The sequence below is a fragment of the Schistocerca americana genome, chromosome 2, assembly GCF_021461395.2.
Source record: "Schistocerca americana isolate TAMUIC-IGC-003095 chromosome 2, iqSchAmer2.1, whole genome shotgun sequence".
In the NCBI taxonomy this organism is placed as follows: domain Eukaryota; kingdom Metazoa; phylum Arthropoda; class Insecta; order Orthoptera; family Acrididae; genus Schistocerca; species Schistocerca americana.
The window spans coordinates 183,375,032-183,401,840 of NC_060120.1; the positions used below are offsets into that span (position 1 = coordinate 183,375,032).

The window sequence follows — 26,809 nt, forward strand, 5'->3', positions numbered from 1 at the left end:
GCCGGACTATACCCAAGTCAGCTGCAGTCACCATTCTACAGGCACTGCATGGCATCCTCAGAGCTAAAGACACCAAAAGATAAGTCACCCAGTGACCATCATCTCCCTGACATGTCATTCTGCCTCTACAGGTCTCAAGTTCAACTGTGGACACCTGAACAGTGTCTCCAACTGTACAAATTCAAGGATTTTTCCAGGGTTTTCAAGGCAAATTTTATCCATGTTACCTTTTTAATTAAATCTGAGACCTTTTTCAAAACCTTATTAGACTATGCACAATTAATTATACATTGTTTCTTTAGTAGTATAAGTCAAAGATACAAATTAAAATATTTTAAGAATATTAAACATTGTATATTGATCTATGGGCAATAAAAAATACAAAATAACAAAATTACAAATTCTGTTTTTGCAGATGTATATATATTCTAACTTGCTGATAAAAGTAAACAAAATGTGCAAATCTGTCACAATAAAAATGAATAAATCATTCTTTAAATTTTCTGTGTCTGCTGAAATGTTTGAGGCTTCACTCAATGTAAGTGCTCTTTTTAATGATAATTCTTTGATTTCAGCTTGCTTTCATTTGTTCACTAATTGTTCCTCCTGTTCTCCTTCACCTTCTTCACCTTATGCTTCATATCACCTCTGTACAAAAAAGTGCACTGCAAAAACAGTGCATACGATTTTTGGCGATGTTGAAATTCTCAACTCCATTTGCATCCTGGAATGAGTCATCTATGCATTTTAGAGTAATGAGGGTTTTTTTCTGTTTGAGTTTCAACTATAATTTCAGAGTTTACAGAAAAGCTTTGTACAACAAAAGCATTTCCATTTGAGATTATTAAAATAATTTGCACAAAATCTCAGAAATTTGGTCACGGATTTGAAGATTTTTTGTTTATATTAAACTAGAATTTATCAAGTGGATTTTCACGTCTCTTGTAACATTTCATCTCGTTTTCAATTCTTTTTTCTCTGCAGATCTCCACAAATTCAAGTTTGACATGGTCTGCCTTTCAACAAACATTCTTCCACTTCATACCAAATTTTTAAGACATACTGTCAATCTTCTTTGAGCTATTTCCTGGTTTCATGTAATTTTTGGATTCAAGCACGAAACTGGATGCTTTAAGTACTATTTGAGGAGTGATCTTTCTCGCAACTTCTCCACTACGCCAATGATGCAAGCTTGCATGTTTTCCTTTACTAACAATACTTTTTTTTCAGATATATTCTTAATTTTTTTTCAGCACACTTCTTCTCGCAAAATCCAGATTGAACTATCCTGCTGTAACAAGATTCTTTATATCCTTTGAAGTTGATTTTCATTAAAGATGAATTTTTGCTTTTTAAGACATCTAGTTTCACAACCTATTGCTTCAAAATGTTCATAGGATTATGCAGTAACTTACATCATACAGAAATGAAGCAATCAGGACATCACCCTGAAAATCTAATGACAATGGTTCCAACAAACGTGCTGTTGAACTGAAGAATGTCAGTTTTGGAGCTAGCAAAGTGTCACCGACAGATTCAGAAACAACTATGAAACTTGATGACTGAGGAATAGTTTTCGATTTTTATTATCTCAGTAACATAACTTCGAATTTGTTCATAAATTACTACAGCTTTTCAGTTGCATTGGCATTTTTAACTCATCTTGTGCTACAAACCGACTTCGAAAAAGATGAAGATCCAGTTATCTCAGCTTATTGTGACCTTCGTGCAGGTGAATCACGAAATAAATAATAAAGCACTCTCAAAAATGACACAATTTCCCAATTAGTTTTGGACGTGTCTGTTTTGAAAGTGCCAAGTCGTATGTGCAAACTGCAGGTACCAACTTTTAGCAGTTTTATACAACTGAAGGATTCTTTTAGTTATTCGAAAGTTTTAACTTCAAATTGGTCCATTCATTGATAATTGCTATTCCAAATCCAACTACCTCTTTACATCTTCAAGCAAATCATTTCGCTTGTATGTTTCAGAAAAGCAGAATGAAAATAACATGTCATTATTAATGATTTATCATGGTTCCAAATTCGTACATATAAATCCATTGTTTTTTTTTTATTTACAGAAACAGCATTCACACTTTCATCAAATTTGAGTACAATCATTTCATATTTTTCAATGAGGTCAGCAAGTTGATGTCTCGGGTATGGTGCCAATCCATAAACAATATTGTTACAAAGATATGATTTTTGCAATTGCATTTCCTTTGAAACTACACTACCCAGAAATAATGAAGGAAACAGTGCTACACAAGCTGCTAAGCTCCAAACTAACAAATTACTCCTGGTGGTTTGCAAACACCACAAAATTTCAGCTAGTGTAACGTCATCCGATAGTAAACATCATCTGCAATGTAGACTGATTCCCAAGATAGTTGTGTGGCTTTCAATATACTGTTTTGTTTGATACTGGAACTCCTATTAAAAATGACACAATCTATATTAACTAGTAAATAATGCACATTTACAGTCTACAATATTTCTCAAAATTGGGGTTAAATTCCCACCTCCCTCAAGAAAAATAAAAATCTGTGCAAACAAATATTTTCTTCCCATCCCCACTTTCTTCTTCGCATACACATCTACAGAGATTCTCTGCAAGCCACCATACAGTGCATGGCCGAGGGTACCCTGTGCCACCACTAGTCATTTCCTTTCCTGCTCCCTCACAAACACAGCGAGGGAAAAACAACTGTCTATATGGCTTTGTATGAGCCCTAATTTCCTGTATCGTTTCTTCATGGTCCTTAAACACAATACATGTTTGCGCCAGTAGAATTGTTCTGCAATCAGCTTGAAATACTGGTTCTCTAAGTTTTCTCAACAGTATTTCTCAAAAAGAACATTGCCTTTCCTCCAAGGATTCCCATCCCAAAGCATTTCCGTAACAGTTATATGTTATTCGAACATATCGGTAACAAATCTAGCAGCCCACCTCTGAATTGCTTCGTTGTCTTTTGATGCATATTTTATTAAGGTTTTTAGTATCTATCATTGAGAAGAATATTGTATGCATAACTGGGCAAATGTGATTCTCAAGTCTCAACCTGTATGATGTTTGAACTCGCTTTTGGCTCATACAAATAATCTCACACTTATTAAACAGCAAACAGTCAATCCCTGTTCCAACTGCAAGTTGTTTAACAGCTTCCAGGGTAACAAAAATTTTATTTTCTGTATTTCATATAATTACTGACCACATTTAGAAATTTAAAATCCTGTAGTAATCTACTTATTAAGAGATATGGGGGTTGATGTTGCTTCACGTCCGTGGGCGTAAACCTGAAATTTGCCCCACATGTGACCCCTGGGTGGTGCTAAGAAGGCAACAAAACAGGCAGCCAGACAATCATTCTAGATCTCCTGGCTATTCGAGAAGTACATAACTGAGAGAAAATGACTCATAATCACATAAAAAGCCCTTCTCAGGGCCAAAAATCTAGGAAACTTGGAACAAGTATTAAAATATGCCAACCGAATATTGAGGTCATTAGTAAAACCAAATATCAAATTCTTTAAAAGTTATTGACTTAACACAACATTGATGTAGTTGCCCTACAGAAAACCCACACAGATAATGTAGATCAACTATGCTCCAGAGGAAAAATACCAGGATATGATATCATTGGTGCAACATACGACCACGCCTATGGAGTAGCAACATACATCAAAAATAAAATAGAGAATGCTCACTTGCTATCCACTTCCACAAATGACAATATCCACTCCGTGATAATCAAAATAGGTGAATTGGTCATAAGTAACATTTACAAACCACCAGGATCCGCATGGCCAGCAGATGTGCTCCAATCATATTGCCGTCCCGTGGTCTTTGTAGGAAACTTTAACAGCCACCACACGCAAAAACGATACAGAACAACTGATACAAATGGTGAAGCCTTAGCAAACTGGGCAGAAAAAAACAACATCCACCTCATTTTCGATGCTAAAGATCACAGTTCCTTCGGATCAGCAGCCTGGAAATGGGAGTATGACCCAGACCTTTGCTTTGTCACAGCAGATGAAAATCATTAGCTGCTCAACACAAGCCAAAATGTTTTGCCAGATTTCACTAACAGTCAACACCGTCCAGTCCTAGTAGAAATTGGCACAAGTATTCCATTGATAACCTCAAGTCCTTGACCCAGATGGAACCTACAAAAAGCAGATTGGAAAGCTTACTCTGAAGATTTTGATAAATGCCTGAGATGGATCCCTCCATCTGCCGATAGCTGTAAAATATTTGTGGGAGCAGCCATCAGTACAGCAAAAAAGCACATACCTAGAGGATACCACAAAGAATACAGTCCTGGCTGGGAAGAGAAATGTAAGGAACTGTATAATGACTGTCAAAGCAGCAGTGACAGAGAAATAGCAGATGAACTCATACACAGCCTCGATACTGCACAACAACAGAAGTGGATGGAAACTACTCAGACCATGGACTTTGAAGTATCCAGCAAAAAAAAAGTATGGTACCTGCTTCAAAAACTAGGAGGAGCCAGCCTTATCACTCGAGAAGAATACCCCACAACACCTAACAAAATTGCTGTGCACAGTGTTAAAACATCTAAAGGGGTAAACCACCAAGAGAGACAACAATACACATTAAACGTGAACTTAGACAGCTAATAGCAACAGCCAGTGTTGACATTAAATACTGATGTGACATCACCCTTCGAAGAGATCTCGGCACCTATAAAGGACACAAAACCAGGTAAAGCCTCCACACTGCTTAGCATGGTGTACAAATTTCTGGAACGAATACTACATAACAGGATCAGTCAGACAATACTCACAGCCATCCCAGTAGAACAAGCCAGCTTTCATCCTAACCGAAGCTGTGCAGACCTAGTCCTGGCCCTTACAACACATATTGAAGCGAGATTTCAGGAACCATTAGGTCTACACCTAACATATGGCAACCTGTCCTTAGTCATATTGTCATGCAGAAGAAGGTGTAACTAGATGAATGACGAACACTAAGTTCACTTAACAAAGGTTTATTCAGCACTTGCACATACAAGAGCGCGGAGCGAATTGCCTCTGGCCAGAACACATACAGTATATATACAGCTACAGAACATTCCAGTACAATGATCCTTGACATTTGTGGATACTTCTAAAATGTACTCAGAAATTAAAATTGTACAGTACAGATAAGTTTTGAACTCACAACCCTCCATGCAACAGTTTAGTATCAAACCACTACACCACAGAGCTATTCAGCTTCCTCTGTGACATTGCTCCCTCCTTAAGAGAACAGTATCTCAGTGGTACATCCTCCTAGTCCGGGAACGAGTCATTGGTCCTGCCTACTCCGACTCCTGATGACTGATTCTCACCCTGGAGGTGATGATCTTAGAACTCCTTTTGCTGCTACACTCTTCGTCGCCTTTCCACTTGTTGCCTGTCGCTGAAGCTCCAAATTTACCCTGGGTTGCAGGATCCTTATAAGGCTACATTCGAAGGACATGGACTGTATCTCTGACCTTTTGTCTTCTTGCGTCGGGGTTGAAATCTTCAACTTCATAAGTAACATCAGACAACTGTCTTACAACCTTATAAGGTCCAAAGTAGCACCTGAGGAGCTTCTCAGAGAGACCAACCTTCCAAACAGGAGTGAAGATCCAGACGAGATCACCAGACTGGTAGACAACAGGGCGGTGTCATACCTTCAGCGATCGTTTTCTTGAGCGTGCAGCACACGAAGTCGAGCTAACTGCGGAGCTTTCTCAGCTCAGGTTAACACCTGGTCGACATAGTCGTCGTCCACATCATCAGGACGTAACAGAAACACAGGGTCCATCATCATAGTCACCTCACACCCATGCACCAGGAAAAATGGCGTAAATCCTGTGGTGTCTTGTTTGGCGGTGTTGTAGGCAAACGTCATGAAAGGTAGCACATCATCCCAGTTGCTCTGCTCAACATTGATGAACACTGATAGCATGTCGGCCAAGGTCTTATCAAGGCGTTCAGTAAGACTGTTAGTTTGCAGATGGTAGGCAGTCATGTGATGAGTAATGTTGCACCGACGGCTTATCTCTGTCACATGATTCAACTGAAAAACTTTCCCTTGATCCGTAATTAACGACCTTGGGGCACCGTGTTTGAATACAATGTCTTCCTTGATGAATTTGGCTACCCTGGATGCTTCGGCTGTTTTCACAGCTTTTGAATTGGCGTAGCGTGAGAGATAATCAGTTCAAACAATAACCCATCTATTGCCACTAGCAGACATTGGAAATTGTCCGAGGAGTTCAAGCCCAATATGCTGGAAAGGCATTTCGGCTGGTGGAATTGGTACGACTGGCCAGGTGGTTTCTGAAGAACTGCCTTTCTCCTCTGGCACTCTCAACAGTGCGACACACAGTGACGGACACCCCTAAATAAACCTGGCCAGAAAAATCTCTTGCGGATTCTATCGTATGTCTTAATAAATCCTAAATGTCCGACTTCAGGTGTGTCCTGGAATTTCTGTGGAACATCTAAGCACATGTGTTTAGGAGTCACTGGTAGCCACCTCTTTCCAAACAGATCAAAGTTTTTCTTGCAAAGTAAAACATTAACTACCTTAAATTGTCGTTTCACATCCTGTGACCAATTTTAGGCAAGCATAATTTGAGACATCTTGGTGACGTTCTGCTCAGCAGAGAGATCGTGGAGTGCAGTGAGACATTCACTATCTTCATCAAAGTCTTAATGATATATGTACACAGTAACTGTTCTCGAAAGAACAGATACCACTGATGACCGTGCAGCTTCTCTAGAATAAATGATAATTAATTGAAACCCTCAGCTGCCGACAGGTGTAGTTGATATACCTCGATGGGGACAGCTGAAAATGTGTGCCCTGACTGGGGCTTGAACCCGGGATCTCCTGCTTACATGGCAGGCGCTCTATCCATCTGAGCCACCGAGGACACAGATGAATAGCGCGACTGCTGGGACTTATCCCTTGCAGGCTTCCCATGAGACCCACATTCCCAACTGTCCACAATCTACATACGTTATGTTCCTAATAGATATTTGCCCATCCACTCATTACTCGCACCAACTAAGGTGACGATTCCCGTAAGAGTTCAGGCAACCTATGCGCATTCGCACAGACGAAGGTCAGTGGCTGGGTAGCCACTTAACTACATATGAAGGGCTTATTTCAATAGTGGTACAAGTCCATTTTTGTTCATTGTGAGATACAGAGTCCTAAAGTTAAATGAGCGCTGAAAAATCTGCAGTTGAGATACCAGAAATATTCAAGCATATGGCTTCTTGCTAGAGATGAACCTTTCTTTCTGTTTGTTTGGATCATTGATGTCAGAAGCATTATAGGCAGAAAAGTGGAGGTAATGGACTTGTACCACTATTGAAATAAGCCCTTCATATGAAGATAGTAACTGTTCTCGAAAGAACAGATACCACTGATGATAGTGTAGCTTCTCTAAAATAAATGATAATTAATTGAAACCCTCAGCTGCCGACAGGTGTAGTTGATATACCTCGATGGGGACAGCTGAAAATGTGTGCCCCGACCGGGGCAAATGCGCACAGGTTGCCCAAACTCCTATGGGAATCACCACCTTAGTTGGCACGAGTAATGAGTGGATGAGCAAATATCTATTAGGAACATCACGTGTGTAGATTGTGGACAGTTGGGAGTGTGGGTCTCACGGGAAGCGTGCAAGGGATAAGTCCCTGCAGTCACGCTATTCATCCGTGTCCTCAGTGGCTCAGATAGATAGAGTACCTGCAATGTAAGCAGGAGATCCCGGGTTCGAGTCCCGGTCGGGGCACACATTTTCAGCTGTCCCCATAGCGGTATATCAACTACACCTTTCAGCAGCTGAGGGTTTCACAATTATTTATCTAAGTCTTGATGGTCTTGCACATGGTTTCTTGAGACACAGTCAGCATCTTGATAGTTTCTTCCACTTTTGTACACTATGGTAACGTCATACTCTTGAAGACGTAGAGCCCATCTGGCGAGTTGTCATGTTGGATCCTTAAGACCTGTCAACCAACAAAGTGAATGATGGTCTGTAACAACTGTGATTGGCCTTCCATATAGATACTTTCGAAATTTGCACATGGCCCAGATCACAGCAAGACATTCTCTTTCTGTAGAGGAGTAGCTTCTCTTGGCTTTTGCAAGTGTCCTAGAAGCATAGACTATAACCTTCTCTTTTCCATCCGAAATTTGCACCAGAACACCACCGATCCCATACCTGCTGGCATCTGTGCATAGTTCTGTAGGTGCTCCCTCATCATACAGACCAAGTAAAGGGTCATTTATCAGAGCTTTTCACATAACATTGAAACAAGCTTGTTGAGCACCACCCCAGATAAATTTAGCATCAGCTTTTAACAACTCTTGGAATGGACTGTCTTTGATAAAACGACGGTAATAAGAATATAATCTGAGGAAGCTTCTCACATCTCTAATACTTTTAGGAATAGGGAATTCTGTTATAGCTCTCACCTTTTCTAGGTCTGGCCACACACCTGAGTTTGACACAAGGTGTCCAAGTATTTTGATTTATTTTGCTCCAAAGAGATGGTTTCTTTTGCTCCAAAGAGACACTTTCTTGGATTAAGTTTCAGTCTGTCTTGTTGGAGACACTTAAGAACAGCCCTCAGTCTTTTTATACGTTCATCAAATGTCTCTGAGAACACTATAATGTCAAATAAATAACAAAGACACATCGTCCACTTCAGATGCCTTAAAAGATTATCCATCATCCATTCAAAAGTTGCTGGTGCATTACACAAACCAAACGGCATTTACCTTAAACTCATACAGGCCCTGAGGGGTGATGAATGCAGTTTTCTCACAATCAGCCACATCTACTTCGATTTGCCAGTATCCCGAGTACATATCCATGGTTGAGAAAAACTTAGGCCCCCCTCAGACAATCTAGTGTATCGTCAATTCATGGAAGAGGGTAAACGTCTGTTTAACTATCTTATTAAGCTTCCTGTATTCAATACAAAAGCGCTAACTGCCATCCTTCTTCCTGATGAGGACCACTGGTGACGACCATAGGCTCTGCGAAGGCTGAATGTCGTCATTCTTCATCATTTTTTCTACCTCGTCACGAATTATTCGATGTTCTGTTGCTGACACATGGTATGCTCTCTAGCTTATTCGTTGATGGTCATCAGTGCTAGCCTAATCTGGTGCTTCACCATCGATTTGTCTAATTTGCTCTTCACCTGTGGATTGAACGATTCAGAGAACTCTTGAAGAATGGCAAGTAGTTTCTTCTGTTGTTCCTTAGTGAGATTTGGTGATAGTCGAGCTAGAAGATCTTGTCTCATAGTGGTAGCGCTTATTTCGCCCACAGAGGTTTCTATGACACCCAGCTGTTCTTCAGTTAATGGCTCAGTGTTTGCTACGCACATGCATCTTGGAAGGATCTGTGGTTCTTGGCGACAGTTAACTATCCACAATTCACCAAATCCATTCTTAAACGAGATGACAGAGGCTGGGATGACCAAGTTATTCTTCAGTGGTATGCTTTCTTACATTCCACTACAAGACCCATGGGTTGATGCGCGGCATGACACATGACAGTTACCTTTCTAGCATTGACTGCAGGAATGATCACTTCATCCAGCACACAGTCTCCACTCACTCGGATGCGCATCTTCCTGTCCACAGTATCTCAACTCATCTAGCATAATCTTCGAGTGACCACAATCTATAATTGCCTGAGAAGCTTTTCAAAAAGTCCCATCCGAGAATGACGTCATGACTACACTCTTGTAAGACGACAAATTCTAAGGGCTTACACCCACACGAATGGTACATCTTCCTGTAGGTTTTACATATTTCCCATTATCCACCTTCAGCAGAGATGTTTTATTGTCAATGAATATGGTTTTCTGCAACTGGCATCAGTACTTCTCCGAAATGACTGAATATGATGCTCCAAAGTCCACAAGAGCTTGGGATGGTCAGCCATCCATGAGGATATCGACGTACTTTCCTATCATTTTTGTACTGATCGACAGCGGAGGATTTCTCTCTTCGGCGACCTCACCTCCAAAGAAGGTCACACCCTTTAGTTTTCCAGGCTGCGGCGGCTAGGTGATCGGCTGGAGCTTCTATACGGCGATGGAGACCTTGATCGGCATGTTGGGGAGCATCCTCTCCAGCGGCTAGCTTGTGGCGATGGTGACCTTCGTTTTCCTACACCCACAACTTCATGTTCAGCTTTGTCGTCCCAGAGTTGGCATTGGCTAAGATCGGTCTGCTGTCTCCTGGCGCGGACATCATCAAATATCCGCCACCTTTCTTGACAATAATGTACCACATGTCCCGGTCGTCCACAGTAGAAACAAACTGGTTGGTTATCCTGGGCAGGCAAAAGGAATACAAACGTCTCAAAAATGAGATCGATAGGAAGTGCAAAATGGCTAAGCAGGGATGGTTACAGAACAAATGTAAGGATATAGAGGCTTATCTCACTAGGGGTAAGATAGATACTGCCTACAGGAAAATTAAAGAGACCTTTGGAGAAAAGAGAACCACTTGTATGAATATCAAGAGCTTAGATGGAAACCCAGTTCTAAGCAAAGAGGGAAAGCAGAAAGGTGGAAGGAGTATATAGAGGGTCTATACAAGGGCAATATACTTGAGGGCAATATTATGGAAATGGAAGAGGATGTAGATGAAGATGAAATGGGAGATACAATACTGCATGAAGAGTTTGACAGAGTATTGAATGACATGAGTCGAAACAAGCCCCCGGGAGAAGACAGCATTCCATTGGAACTACTGACGGCCTTGGGAGAGCCAGTCCTGACAAAACTCTACCATCTGGTGAACAAGATGTATGAGACAGGCGAAATACCCTCAGACTGCAAGAAGAATATAATATTTCCAATCCCAAAGAAAGCACGTGTTGACAGATGTGAAAATTACCGAACAATCAGTTTAATAAGCCACAGCTGCAAAATACTAACATGAATTCTTTACAGACGAATGGAAAAACTGGTAGAAGCCGACCTCAGGGAAGATCAGTTTGGATTCCATAGAAATATTGGATCACTGACCTTACGACTTATCTTAGAAGAAAGATTAAGGAAAGGCAAACCTATGTTTCTAGCATTTGTAGACTCAGAGAAAGCTTTTGACAATGTTGACTGGAATACTCTCTTTCAAATTCTAAAGGTGGCAGGGATAAAATACAGGGAGTGAAAGGCTATTTACAATTTGTACAGAAACCAGATGGCAGTGATAAGAATCGAGGGGCATGAAAGGGAAGCAGTGGTTGGGAAGGGAGTGAGACAGGGTTGTAGCCTCTCGCCGATGCTATTCAATCTGTATAATGAGCAAGCAGTAAAGGAAACAAAAGAAAAGTTCAGATTACGTATTAAAATCCATGGAGAAGAAATAAAAACTTTGAGGTTCGCCAATGACATTGTAATTCTATCAGAGACAGCAAAGGACTTGGAAGAGCAGTTGAACGGAATGGACAGTGTCTTGAAAGGAGAATATAAGATGGACATCAACAAAAGCAAAACGAGGATAATGGAATGGAGTCAAATTAAGTCGGGTGATGCTGAGAGAATTAGATTAGGAAATGAGACACTTAAAGTAGTAAAGGAGTTTTGCTATTTGGGGAGCAAAATAACTGATGATGGTCGAAGTAGAGAGGATATAAAATGTAGACTGGCAATGGCAAGGAAAGCGTTTCTGAAGAAGAGAAATTTGTTAACGTCCAGTATTGATTTAAGTGTCAGGAAGTCATTTCTGAAAGTATTTGTATGGAGTGTAGCCATGTATGGGAGTGAAACATGGACAATAAATAGTTTGGACAAGACGAGAATAGAAGCTTTTGAAATGTGGTGCTACAGAAGAATGCTGAATATTAGATGGGTAGATCACATAACTAATGATGAAGTATTGAATAAATTGGGGAGAAGAGGAGTTTGTGGCACAACTTGACAAAACGAAGGGACCAGTTAGTAGGACATGTTCTGAGGCATCAAGGGATCACAAATTTAGCATTGGAGGGCAGCATGGAGGGTAAAAATCGTAGAGGGAGACCAAGAGATGAATACACTAAGCAGATTCAGAAGGATGTAGGTTGCAGTAAGTACTGGGAGATGAAGAAGCTTGCACAGGATATGGTAGCATGGAGAGCTACATCAAACCAGCCTCAGGACTGAAGACCACAACAACAACAACATCCTAGGTCCTCCAGACATCAGTCTTCCTTGGTGCCCAAACAGGTTCCTCATGCGGCATTGTAGGAATGTAACTCCGCCTGGGTCTCGACTTTTTCACTATTTTAAAGGGAAATGATGGACGAGAGATTGGGTTCAATGTTTGTTCCATTTCCTATGACCTCTTGAAGCGTCTCGGTTTTTTGCTCGCCGTGCAATCCAAGTGCCTTCTGAACTTCCTCTCTCACTATCTGACGAAGAACACTTGTGAAATCAGTTGCTTCCCCCAACACAGACCTCGATACGATGTTTGGAAGCCGTTGAAACTTCTTGCATGTAATTCTTTTTTGATGCACTGTCTTGATATACTGGCACCATTTTATGAAGTCGTCTGCTGTCAAAACCTCCTTCAGGAGTAGGGCTCAATACATGCTCTCAGCAACACCCTTCATGAGATGTGCAACCTCATCTTCCTCCTTCATTCTAGGATTCACTATTTTAGACAGCTCCAAGACATCTTGAATGCAGGATGCTCTAGTTTCTCCTGGACACTGTGCCCTGCACTTTATCTTCAGCCTTGCACGTCTGCCATTGTGTGCTGCCGAAATACTTGCGCAGTTCCGCCTGGAATACTTTCCGGTTTGTGAACTTCTCCTCATTGTTCTCATACCATTGTTTGGCAGTGCCCTCCAAGTAGAAAAATACATTAGCCATACACATGGTGTCATCCCATTTGTTAAATTTGGCTATATGCTCGTATACCTTCAGCCACTTGGCCATTGTCACCAGAGAACCTGGAAGGATGTCTCATGTGGTGGCACACAGTTGCTGTCATCGTAAAGTCCTCTTCTTCTTCTGCCCCCGATAGATTTCGATCTGTTGAATATGGCTTGAACTCAGGTCTCTCCCCACATAAATGGTGGCTCTGTTGCAGCCTGATGGGAACCACTGTGTCATTGATAATGTGCACTATCACAAGATCCAATACCCAGCGTCTCCACCAGAATAATGTCACGTAGAAGAAGCTGTAACTGGATGATGACGAACACTAACTTCACTTAACGAAGGTTTATTCAGCACTTGAACATACACAGGTGCGGAGTGAACTGCCTCCGACCAGAACACACACAGTATATATACAGCTACAGAACATTCCAGTACAATGATTCTTGACATTTGTGGATACTTCTAGAATGTACTCGAACCGAATATAGAAATTAAGATTGTACAGTCCAGGTGAGTTTCGAAATCATGACCGTCAATGCAACAGTTTAGTATCAAACCACTACACCACGGAGCTACTCAGCTTCTTCTGCGACAATATACCACCCCCAAAAATGCAATGAGACTCAGTCTTGGTCAGGCAATACAACAAGATTGAAGCAAACCTGAACTACCAGTACACAATGATATAACTGATCTGAGTATCACAGGCTTCATTCAAGACACCCTCCCCTCTTGCTCTCGACACCCCCACTGGGGCTGACGTCAACTCTTTGAGTAGAGAAGGGCTCCAAAATGCCTCAACAACTTCACACCTGTTGCCTTGTATTACTGAGGCAGTTCCTGGGTTTGATCAGCCCTGCAAGATCTGGTCAACTCTGAACCGACTTAGAAGTGGGCATGGAAGATGTGCTGACTCAATCTTCAAGTGGGGACTGCTGTCTTCACCAGCATCTGACTGCAGTGTGCCTAAGCAGACCATCCAACACATCAGAGAAGAATGCAGTGCCAGAGCATTCAGCGGAGACTTTGAAGAATTCCTCATGGCATCCAAAAAATCCATTGAATATAGAATATATACAAGGACTAGATGTTTGTGAATATATGTAATGCTATGTAATGCAGAATAACATGATCCAATACTGAAATTTACTTAAATGCCATACGCTAAATAAAAATTAAGAGATATAGTATTACATTAAAGGTTTAACAAAATAAGTCAAATATTATAGTCAAAAACTGTGCACATGTGTTGATAGCGTAAGTCATGGTGTAACAAATTCTTTTCGTCTGATTTTACGATAAACATGTGTAATTGATGTTCTGATTTCATTTCTTTTTGTTTCATGCCATTACGTTAAGAAAACTGTAAATAAGTTTCAATGTGAATATTAATGTTTATGTCAAATGTCAAGTAATATTGTAATTGAATTGAAATGTAACAAATGTTGAAACTGTTATAAGATGTTTAAAATTGTAACTGTCCGTCTGATCCATACGTAGGTAATGTGTTAGGATATGTAGAATGCAAAACCTCGGGTGAATACCCGGTCTGTCAGGGAACGGTAAAAGGTGGATGGCAGGCGAGCGCGGGAAAATGCACGCGGGCACTGTACGGCACAACGGACACAGTAGCAGTTGTAGTTGTAGTTTGGCACTGGTTTGAGCAACACCTTCTGGAGTGAGGAGGCTCTCCTGGAAGACATAGCTTCACTGAGCCTCGGGTATGCCGTTCCAATGCCCACACAGTATGGCAAAATTCCATAGGCACTAAATGGAAAAGTATTGTGACGCTAAGAAGAATTAAAGTGCCGATAAGTGAAGAGCCATAGCTGTTGTTGTATGTGTGCTCTGTGCCTCACCATCGTGCCGCCTGCCAACCGACGCATCGATACTAGCAGGTTGAAACTTTTAGTACTGTATTCATATGTATCAGAGAGTGAACTGTTTGTTTGGTGCAATAATAACCTAAATTTTACCCGAACTTTTCCATCATTCAATTATCCTCACAACTAACCTACACAGGATCCTTTCCAAACGTTGTGCAATCCGAGTGTCCCGAAATGAAAACTAAAAATTGTGTTAATAATAATTATTTGCAGACCTAGCTATATTAGAATGGTGTTTAAAGAAATGTTTTGTTAATGAACCTGTAAATCAATAGCGAAGGTCTAACGAAGTCGAAAGATAACTTTAGTATTGATATAGTAATGAAGTTTATTATTTTGAGACAGATTTAAAGGCTTTTAAATGAGCAGTAAATAAGATGAAAAGAGTAGTAACTTATATACTGGAAATCTTGAACGCATAATAAATTTAGTTTTTTTTTTTTTTTTTTTTAAATACAGCGATCATAACAGTTTCAGGGTCCCCCCCCCCCCCCCCCCCTAATTCACTTGAATTTTGGAGTGTTCTAAATTGGTTTGACCAGCAAAAGTTAAAGTCAATATAAAAGTCAAAATTTACCAGTGTTTTAGCTTTATCAAAATTGACATTTTGTGTGCGGCACGAAAGTGCAATTTCTAGGGTAACTTATGCCCAATTTTAATCAGATTAATTGACAGTATAAAGTTTTGTAGTATACATTATAGTGTAGTGTTATGTATTCATGGTTTTCCATATCAGTACAGAACATGAAACTATCAGTTCCATAGATTTTCTGGTTCTAAAATTCTACTATATTATGTAGTGTTACAACTTGTTGTTTTGCATGAATATATACAAACTTGTACAGGGAAGAAACTCAGTTAATGCCTAATTAGGCTGGCGACTGTATTATTGTCACATTGGGAGCATCTTCTGGGTTGCTTTTGACCCATCCTGACGTGTAATTGCATTTCGAACATACTTGACGGATCATTGTTATTACAGAGTGGATGTAAGTCTGATTTGCAACCATTCAGGTACACACGGTCGATATCTATACGAAAACCCTTTCTCGTAAGGTGAATCTCGCACACTTACCATATAACAGGCTTTAACGAGTACTGTGTCAGGAGTTACAATGGTGCACAAATTACCCAGACTATATTCATCTAGTATTTGAGAACGAGAGCATTTAGTGACTTCCAATGAACTTTACAACTTATTTAGAACCTTTTGAACTTTCTGTCGCTTGCAGCCTCATAAAATAATGAGAGAGGAACCTTTATCACTTACTACTTACTACATGTTCACTGTTTTAGCTGTAAGCATGTCATTTTAATCTGTTTTCACTTTACTACCGGTATGTTTCAGACGTTTTAAGCTGTTTCACACATGGGAATTCGGTTCTTTAAGGAATTAGGATGGTGGTGGTGGCGGGGGGGGGGGGGGGGGGGTGATGTTACTGGTTCGTTCCTAAACTAAACCACTGAAGACTATTGTCCCACTCCAGGAGAATGACTAAATAACAAAGGTAAGTTGCTTATGTGTTTTATAAAATGATATTGCTTTTCAAATAACGTATTTTTGAAGTTTTATATTTAGTAAATTAATTTGCGATTTTCATACAAACTTAAGACGTACCGGTACTAAAAATAAATGATTTAAAAAATGATAAGTTGTGTAAAAATTATTTGTAAAAATACCTTGGAGTGGTGTATGACTGACTGTGTCGAAATTTATTGTTGAAGGTCCGGAATGCTGCATGAGGGCATCTGGTGGCAGCGACTTTTGCAAATTTTCACTAGAACTCCACTGCTTTACGCTCTCGGCGTGACTTTCCAAAGCACTTTTACCTATGCTGGAAATGTTCACCACTTTCTTGTACAAAGTACAAGTAGCATTTGTACTGTTCTTGGGATCAGGAGCAACTCACGGAAATAGAAGCTCGTAAGACTTTCAATATTGCATTGTGCTTTTATGCAAGTTCCGATGTTTTTGAGCTTTCAACACATCCAAGGTGAAAATGCTATTTTAAATAATCTGCTGGCATGAACTTGTTCAAAGCCATACAACAATTTCATCCCGTTTGTTCTCTTGCCAATTACTGTTGGTTACACACTGTCACCAATTGTGATTACCAGTTGTGCGTTCTTTTATTTAACGGTCTGTGCAACAGGCTTTTTTCATTTATATCGTTGCGTGATTTTCTATCTTTATTCAGCTGCTTCAAAGTGAAAGTGCTACGGACTTTTCAAGGAAAATGTTTATTTTATTTTGTGCTGCGTGGAACTACAGCCCAGCAATAAAATCTAGCAGTGTGTGGCATTGTAGTAAGTAGCCATTATGCAGTGAACAATCACTTGTTTCAATTTTATCCATTCAGGTGACTGAGAGGAAAAACAATGAATGAAGACGCTACTTATGGCTCATCCATATCTATAATGTCATCAACACCAGGGTAAAGCGAGAAAAATTATTATAAATGTCGTGCAGTGCTGCGAATGGAAGAAAACACAAACGGGAGAGTACATTTTAAAAAAAGGTGAATAATTACTTAAAATGATAATTGTATAAATGCTTCAAAATGAGAGCAATTACAAATGTCTAAAATGTCATTAGTCTCCTCTTGTGCGAATAATTGCGTTACAACAGCCTTGACTTCATTCCATTACTACTGATGGTTACTGCCGTTCCACTGGACGAAATGGCAAAGCAAGCATTCACAAGCTACAGATTTACAGACACAAAATTGCTGATTACCCCTTGGTGCAACCGATGGCTAGCTTTAACTTCTCCATTCATAATATGTTAGTCCGTTGCTGTCGAGCAGTCGTTCAGCCCCATAGATCTGTTTAATACGTATCGGTACAAGTTATTACTCTTCGTGACTATGACGTCTTGTCTTCAACTGCCGAAAACTACAACAATCTAATGGTTGACACAGTAAGAGTTAAGATCCGCACAGGATGTAAGAGTTAAAGTCCATGCAGGATGTGGTGGTGGATGTCCAGTGACCAATTTTCATGCAAAGCACTGGATGAGTTAATTTGTTTCCTCAGAAGGGGTCGCACACAGTGTCTGCCATGTTTCAGCCAGTCGGCAACGACAGAATCAAGGCGCATGCTGTACTATGTTTCTCAAATGATTTTACAGAATCTATTGGTAGAAACATTTCATTTTTGTGTTACTTGTAGCTTCATACATCAGGTTCACGATGATGTGCCCATTATTTTGTTAATGGTCATAAATGGCCTGAGATACTGAAATGAGATTTTGGCAAATAGTAGCACTCAATGAAGAGAGTATATTGCCAAATGGCTATTGTGCAAAAATTCACTACCTACAGTGTTACACCAAAAAATTACATGACTTTTCCGATGAAACAATGTAATTTTTAGGGATCATCAACAGCTGATGAAACGAGAAATGCCATGTGTTTTGGAACTGCATAATTGAAGACATTTTCATAAGCTACTGACCTTAATTTTCCTCAGTTCCTCACTTAAAAAACCTCTGTTTCAGAATTCTCTCGCAACTTCGTCTGGACAACATGTTAGTGAGCTGACACAGTGTAAACTATGTTGCGTTTTGGCAAAAGAAGCAAATTTTAATATGGCAACAAGAGAAACCTATAGGTTTTACTCAAAATTGGCCACTAACGATGCTTCTCTGAAAGTTACAAATGGTTAACAAGCCAAGCAAAAATAAATCTTTACATTTTCAGTGGAATTCTTTTTACATACTAACCAAACCAGGGGTCACATTTTTTTGAATGGCCACCACGCAAGTGTGGGCATGGAGGGGACCTACTTAATAATTACAAAAACTTGAGCGTAGGCTTCGGTTGAGAGTGGCATTTCCCATCCAGCATTCTGCATTCTGCATTTCCCCTACAGCGCCTGCTCATAACCCCCCCCCCCCCCCCCTACCGCACCACGGTATTCTGGGCAGACTCTACAGCTGGCTTAACGTAATTTTGGACATTGTGCTGAACTGAATATGAATGTGTCTATAAAACGCTTTTACAAAACTTATTACTTTCGTGTATTTCTACCATAGTGGCTTATCTGTCTTTTATGCCACACTTCGAAGCAATGAACTCTCCTGTTTCTCCCCAACTCATACACAGTAGCATCAATCAGCTTCCTCAGATCCCCACCTCAGTGACAGCTCGATGAGTATAAAGCGAATCACTCTGTAAACATTGGATCACCTACAGTTATCACGTGTATAAGACATATGTTTCTCTTGGAATAGTCAAATGTTATCTGAAATATCACACACAGTTTAAACTGGTAATATATCAGTACGGCTACGATTGCAAAAAAAATTTTAAAAATCAAGGTTTTTAAATAAAACTTAAAGTTTCTCCCCCCTCCTCTAATTTTGAAAATTCCTGGCTTCTTCCAGGTTTCCAAGATTTCAAGGTACACTGCACCATGCTGAATGTTTCCAGCAGCCACCAAGGGACACAGCTGCCAATGGCCTTACGACTGCAAAGCACTTTTTGATCAGCAAGGATGTGATGCCACCAGCTATTGCAGTATTGCTTCGGCATTCTGCCAGATGGACATCAGGCATTTCCTGTGGCACACTGGACACACCACAACGGCTTCCACTATATTGGCATATGTAATCATCTGTTAATAAATGAAATACAAATTGCTCTTGCATTCCTAACTCCACATCTAACACAGTACTTGAGAATCTGCCAATTGTGCACCACTCGCAGTAACAGTACCCATCCTGTAATGGCTTGTACACTCTTTGGTAATGTGGTGATACCACATTCTTCTGCAAATTTAATGGCAAGGTATCTATTTCACACATTTACACCACCAGCTCAAGTAGCTTTCTAATTACTCTGCCTCCAACTGATTTCAGTAGCTCTGAAGGTTACTTTTTTACTTTCAGATAATTCAGTGCTCTGTAAAACTAACTGCTTCACTAACCTATCTCCTACTTCTATATGCACTTCCTCCTCCAATTTTATTTCTTGTCAGGCAGTTTTACACCTTAAATGGTCTTTTGTTTTGACAAACAATGCATATACAGAGTAAGGAAAGCAAAGTAGGGCATTCAATACTCACAAACCTAACTGCTAATCAGAATGACAATTCATCAGACCATGTCGGCCACTTCTAATTACCCACTGATTCAAATGGCAAAGTCACGGCACAAAGCCTTGTCAACACATTCTTGGTAACGTTCGTAGAATTTGAGACAGTCACCTTTCTGGAAATAATGTTTTTATAGCTAGCATGGGACTAGGAACAAAGATCTTAAATTCAATACAATAGAGTCCCACCGGCTCTTCATGGCTATTGCCTCCAGTGATGATCATGATCACTGAAGACCTTTTGTTGTCGTATTACATTACAGTGGTGATATTCAAAGAAGTTTCAGGCTTGTAGCTGGTTGTCGTTCACTTCACTGGATGACATTTCGACTGGGCACCTACCAGTCATCCTCAGGTGAGCCATCAGAGAATGGTAAAGATTTTCCCCATCCTGCAACTTAACAGCATGCTTGTGTACGAGGTCTGTTAAAAAAATTTCACAATTTTGCCCACAAAATGTTTCTACTATTACCTTTCATTTTTTGTGCTTGGTTTCCTTCGAAATACTCTCCTCCACAATTGATACTCCTCTCTCAACGCTGTTTCCACTTCCAGAAGCAGCCTTGGTATGCCTCTTGCTGGATCATGCAAAGTACAATCTGCAAATTTTCTTTACTCTTGCAAATCTTCGTCCTTTCAATGGTGTTTTCAACTTTGAAGATAAAAAAATGTCCGCAGGGACCAGGACTGGAGAGTACAGAGGGTAAGGTAGCACAGTGATTTTGTTTTTTGTGCAACAGTTGACACACCAACGGTGATGAATGTGCAGGTGGGTTATCATGATGCAAGAGCAATGAATTGTCTCGCCACATTTCACGTCGTTTCCTTCTCACATTTTCTTGCAGGAGTCGCAACAAGTCCCGATAATTCCATCGATTAACAGTTTGTCGCTGTGGCATGAATTTATGATGAACTAATCCTTCTAAGTCAAAGAAAAATGAGCTTTTGTTGGTTTTGGAGAACCTTACCAAGCCATTGTGGAGACTGAACCTTGGTCTCAATGTAGACACACACACCTCATCACCAGTTATGATTGTCTTAAGGAACACCTCATTCTCATCTGTGCAAACCAAAAGCTCTTCACAGATTGTGAGGCGAAGGTCTTTTTCATCTTGACTCACAAGGTGCGGGACGAACTTGGTGTCAACACTATGCATTCCAAGATGACGCATCAGGATTTCATGACATGATGCAAGTGAAATGTTACTTTCTTCTGCACCCTCTTGGTCAGTCAGCCTTAAATTGGCAAGCACAATTTCGGTTACGTTCCTGACATGAGTGCTGTCAGCAGACATCGAAAGGGTCCTGAACGAAGGTCATCTTTAACTTCCATCTGGCCATTTTTTAAACAGTGAGTATGGCTTAAGCACTCATCACTGTAGGCTTCCTGTGTCATTTGGTGTGTCTCTAAAGGTTTTCTTAAGTTTCACAAAAAAATTGATGCAAACTCATTGCTCCTCCAACTCTGCCATCTCGAAATTTGCAAACTATGGGGCACTACATTCTACACAATACAGCACAGAATAATAACTAACAGACATGCAACAATGAAACTTCCAGCATTTACACATTAAACACAGGCATATCCACAGATGCCAACCAATTTTACTCCAATACACCATTGGTGTGAAATTACAAATGTTCCAGAATTCTTTGAACTGACCTCATATTTTGCAGATGCATTACGATCATGGCGACACAGACTGAGCACACCAATTGGTGGACAGCACCACTGCCAATGGAATCACAGAATTCAGATCACCTCAGCTTATCATTTGTTGTGGTCATTGATGTACTCCATTGTCTCTGTTTAAAGCACATCATGGAAATGACGGGGTTCCACTTATTACCTGACTGGTACCCATTTTCATAGTCATACAGATGTTTCTCTATGTGTATTTCCACAGATTTTTTAATGTTATCCCAAACAGATGTTGTTGTGAGCAAAACCATTGTATCATGCTCCATCGGATGTCTGGTGGATATACAATAATCAGCAATACCAGAATTACTTGGTTGCAAAAAGTGAATACAGCTTTTAAGTTCAGTGTAGTGTGCTTCCATAGTATTAGATTAGATTAGATTAGTACTTGTTCCATAGATCATGAATACAACACTTCGTAATGATGTGGAACGTGTCAGGTTAATAAAAGTTGTCTACACACAATATTACATTACACAAATTATTACGACACTCAATTTTATTTATTTATTTATTTTTTAGGAAATTTCCCACTTACTATATCCAAAAATTCATCTAATGAGTAGAAGGAGTTGCCATTAAGAAATTCTTTTAATTTCCTTTTAAATGCTATATGGCTATCTGTCAGACTTTTGACGCTATTAGGTAAGTGACCAAAGACTTTTGTGACAGCATAATTTACCCCCTTCTGAGCCAAAGTTAGATTTAACCTTGAGTAGTGAAGATCATCCTTTCTCCTAGTGTTGTAGCCATGTACACTGCTATTACTTTTGAATTCATTCGGATTGTTAATAACAAACTTCATAAGTGAATATATGTATTGTGAGGCTACAGTGAAGATCTCTAGCTCTTTAAATAATTGTCTGCAGGATAATCTTGGATGAGCTCCAGCAATTATTATGATTGCACGCTTCTGTGCAATGAATACTCTTCTGCTCAATGATGAGTTACCCCCGAATATGATGCCATATGAAAGCAGAGAATGAAAATAGGCGTGGTAAGCTAATTTACTCAGATGTATATCTCCGAAATTTGCAATGACCCTAATAGCATAAGTAGCTGAACTCAAACGTTTCAGCAGATCCTCAGTGTGTTTTTTCCAGTTCAACGCCTCATCAACGCATACACCTAGAAATTTTGAATATTCCACCTTAGCTACCGATTTCTGATCGAAGTCTATATTTATTAATGGTGTCATTCCATTTCCTGTGTGGAGCTGTATATACTGTGTTTTGTCAAAGTTTAATGAGAGACCATTTGCAGAGAACCACTTAATGATTTTCTGAAAAACATCATTTACAATTTCACCAGTTAATTCTCGTCTGTTGGGTGTGATAGATATACTTGTATCATCGGCAAAAAGTACCAGCTTCACATCTTCGTGAATATAGAATGGCAAGTCATTAATATATATTAAGAACAGCAGAGGACCCAAGACCAAACCTTGCGGCACCCCATTCTTGATTGTTCCCCAGTTTGAGAAATCACCAGTTTTTTGCATATTATGTGAACTGTTTATTTCAACTTTCTGCACTCTTCCAGTTAGGTATGATTTAAACCATTTGAGCACTGTCCCATTCACACCACAGTACTTGAGCTTATCTAGAAGTATTCCATGATTTACACAATCAAAAGCCTTTGATAGATCACAAAAAATCCCAACGGGTGACTTCCGGTTACTCAGAGCATTTAATATTTCATTAGTGAAAGTATATACAGCATTTTCCGTTGAAAAACCCTTCTGGAAACCAAACTGACATTTTGTTAAAAGTTTATTTTTACACAGGTGTGAAGCTACTCTGTCTAATCCGTGTAAGCTATACCACGATGGTAGGATATATGGCAAATTCCAGTCTTGTACGTCTATAACTACTAAAAGGTATCAGATAGATTATATAATGGTAAGACAGAGATTTAGGAACCAGGTTTTAAATTGTAAGACATTTCCAGGGGCAGATGTGGATTCTGACCACAATCTATTGGTTATGACCTGTAGATTAAAACTGAAGAAACTGCAAAAAGGTGGGAATTTAAGGAGATGGGACCTGGATAAACTGAAAGAACCAGAGGTTGTACAGAGATTCAGGGAGAGCATAAGGGAGCAATTGACAGGAATGGGGGAAATAAATACAGTAGAAGAAGAATGGGTAGCTTTGAGGGATGAAGTAGTGAAGGCAGCAGAGGATAAAGTAGGTAAAAAGATGAGGGCTAGTAGAAATCCTTGGGTAACAGAAGAAATATTGAATTTAATTGATGAAAGGAGAAAATATAAAAATGCAGTAAGTGAAACAGGCAAAAAGGAATACAAACGTCTCAAAAATGAGATCGACAGGAAGTGCAAAATGGCTAAGCAGGGATGGCTAGAGGACAAATGTAAGGATGTAGAGGTCTATCTCACTAGGGGTAAGATAGATACCGCCTACAGGAAAATTAAAGAGACCTTTGGAGATAAGAGAACGACTTGTATGAATATCAAGGGCTCAGATGGAAACCCAGTTCTAAGCAAAGAAGGGAAAGCAGAAAGGTGGAAGGAGTATATAGAGGGTCTATACAAGGGCGATGTACTTGAGGACAATATTATGGAAATGGAAGAGGATGTAGATGAAGATGAAATGGGAGATACGATACTGCGTGAAGAGTTTGACAGAGCACTGAAAGACCTGAGTCGAAACAAGGCCCCCGGAGTAGACAATATTCCACTGGAACTACTGACGGCCGTGGGAGAGCCAGTCCTGACAAAACTCTACCATCTGGTGAGCAAGATGTATGAAACAGGCAAAATACCCTCAGACTTCAAGAAGAACATAATAATTCCAATCCCAAAGAAAGCAGGTGTTGACAGATGTGAAAATTACCGAACTATCAGCTTAATAAGTCACAGCTGCAAAATACTAACACGAATTCTTTACAGACGAATGGGAAAACTAGTAGAAGCCAACCTCGGGGAAGATCAGTTTGGATTCCGTAGAAACACTGGAACACGTGAGGCAATACTGACCTTACGACTTATCTTAGAAGAAAGATTAAGGAAAGGCAAACCTACGTTTCTAGCATTTGTAGACTTAGAGAAAGCTTTTGACAATGTTGACTGGAATACTCTCTTTCAAATTCTAAACGTGGCAGGGGTAAAATACAGGGAGCGAAAGGCTATTTACAATTTGTACAGAAACCAGATGGCAGTTATAAGAGTCGAGGGGCATGAAAGGGAAGCAGTGGTTGGGAAGGGAGTAAGACAGGGTTGTAGCCTCTCCCCGATGTTGTTCAATCTGTATATTGAGCAAGGAGTAAAGGAAACAAAAGAAAAATTCGGAGTAGGTATTAAAATTCATGGAGAAGAAATAAAAACTTTGAGGTTCGCCGATGACATTGTAATTCTGTCAGAGACAGCAAAGGACTTGGAAGAGCAGTTGAATGGAATGGACAGTGTCTTGAAAGGAGGATATAAGATGAACATCAACAAAAGCAAAACAAGGATAATGGAATGTAGTCTAATTAAGTCAGGTGATGCTGAGGAAATTAGATTAGGAAATGAGGCACTTAAAGTAGTAAAGGAGTTTTGCTATTTGGGGAGCAAAATAACTGATGATGGTCGAAGTAGAGAGGATATAAAATGTAGGCTGGCAATGGCAAGGAAAGCGTTTCTGAAGAAGAGAAATTTGTTAACGTCCAGTATTGATTTAAGTGTCAGGAAGTCATTTCTGAAAGTATTCGTATGGAGTGTGGCCATGTATGGAAGTGAAACATGGACGATAAATAGTTTGGACAAGAAGAGAATAGAAGCTTTCGAAATGTGGTGCTACAGAAGAATGCTGAAGATTAGATGGGTAGATCATGTAACTAATGAGGAAGTATTGAATAGGATTGGGGAGAAGAGAAGTTTGTGGCACAACTTGACCAGAAGAAGGGATCGGTTGGTAGGACATGTTCTGAGGCATCAAGGGATCACCAATTTAGTATTGGAGGGCAGCGTGGAGGGTAAAAATCGTAGGGGGAGACCAAGAGATGAATACACTAAGCAGATTCAGAAGGATGTAGGTTGCAGTAGGTACTGGGAGATGAAAAAGCTTGCACAGGATAGAGTAGCATGGAGAGCTGCATCAAACCAGTCTCAGGACTGAAGACCACAACAACAACAGGTCTATAACCTCAATTGGACAGAAAACTTCTATAACCTGGGATTTTCAGACGATTCTAGCTATACTGAATGAAATAGTTTGAACGAAGAGAAGAAAGGCCAGGGATTTTGCCAGTGTACTCTCCTCTTTATCCACATCCTGGTGTTGATGGCTTAAAACAAGTTTTTTATGCTGTCATTGCCACAGCTACTCAAATTAAGTGTGTACCAGAAGTATGTCCTTGCTCAAATCTAAAGAGATCTATTTTGCCAAAGCCACATCCAATCTAATGCATGCAAGGATACACAAAATATTGAAACTGCTAGACAGCTTACACATCCACAGCAACCAGAAACAGCATTCCTAACCACCAAGTCATCCAGGCACACTTCAGTTCCAATCTGTCAGTACCTCTCTCCCACTTCCAAAACTTATACTGACCGATAGGTTTAACATGAATACTGGGGTAACAGAGAAAACTCAGTCAGCAGCAACAGGACTCACCAATCTCTTTGCCACGCAGTCCTGGAGGGTGTCCTCTTCCTCTTCCTCTAGGTCGGTCTTCAGAGCGATTACTGTGTCTCTCATAGCTGGGACCACCTCTGCCATTATTTTTATAATCTGTTAGAAACAAAAGAATGCATACTGGACTTAAAAATCAGTCTCTATCAATCAAGTTCCTAGGAGATTAAGTTAATGTACTCAATAATTCCAAACATAAAAATATGCACTGAGGTTTGTCTGTAACAAATGTTTTCATTTCAGTCTACAAAATGGAGTACAGATGATAATGACATAACAAGAAACTAAAAAAGGAAACAATAAAATAATATGCAGGCAAAGCATTATTCACATAACAATAAAATCACTTATTAAAGGAAAAGCAATGATGCCTATGATTTTCTTGCCAATATTCATGCTCTTGAGGAAGCTATTATCCACTGTCTAGAGGTAGCATCTTTAACTTGCCTGTACCTGTATCTACATAACTGTTCTGTAATTCACAATTAGGTGTCTGGAAGAGGGTTCATTGAACCACATTCAAGCTATTTCTCCACTACTCCATTCTCGAACAGCACTAGGGATAAAT

At 40.0% G+C, this 26,809-nt stretch overlaps 1 protein-coding gene across 3 annotated transcripts in view; it reads right to left on the reverse strand.

The window, feature by feature from the left end:
* The window catches only part of LOC124594980 (ATP-dependent DNA/RNA helicase DHX36), a 248,689-nt gene that overhangs the window by 201,015 nt on the left and 20,865 nt on the right, over positions 1–26,809 (reverse strand). For all 3 annotated transcript variants that reach the window (XM_047133510.1, XM_047133511.1, XM_047133509.1), the window contains exon 2: positions 26,224–26,340. In XM_047133510.1, the coding sequence (XP_046989466.1) occupies positions 26,224–26,340 (117 nt within the window). The remainder of the gene's footprint in view (positions 1–26,223; positions 26,341–26,809) is intronic.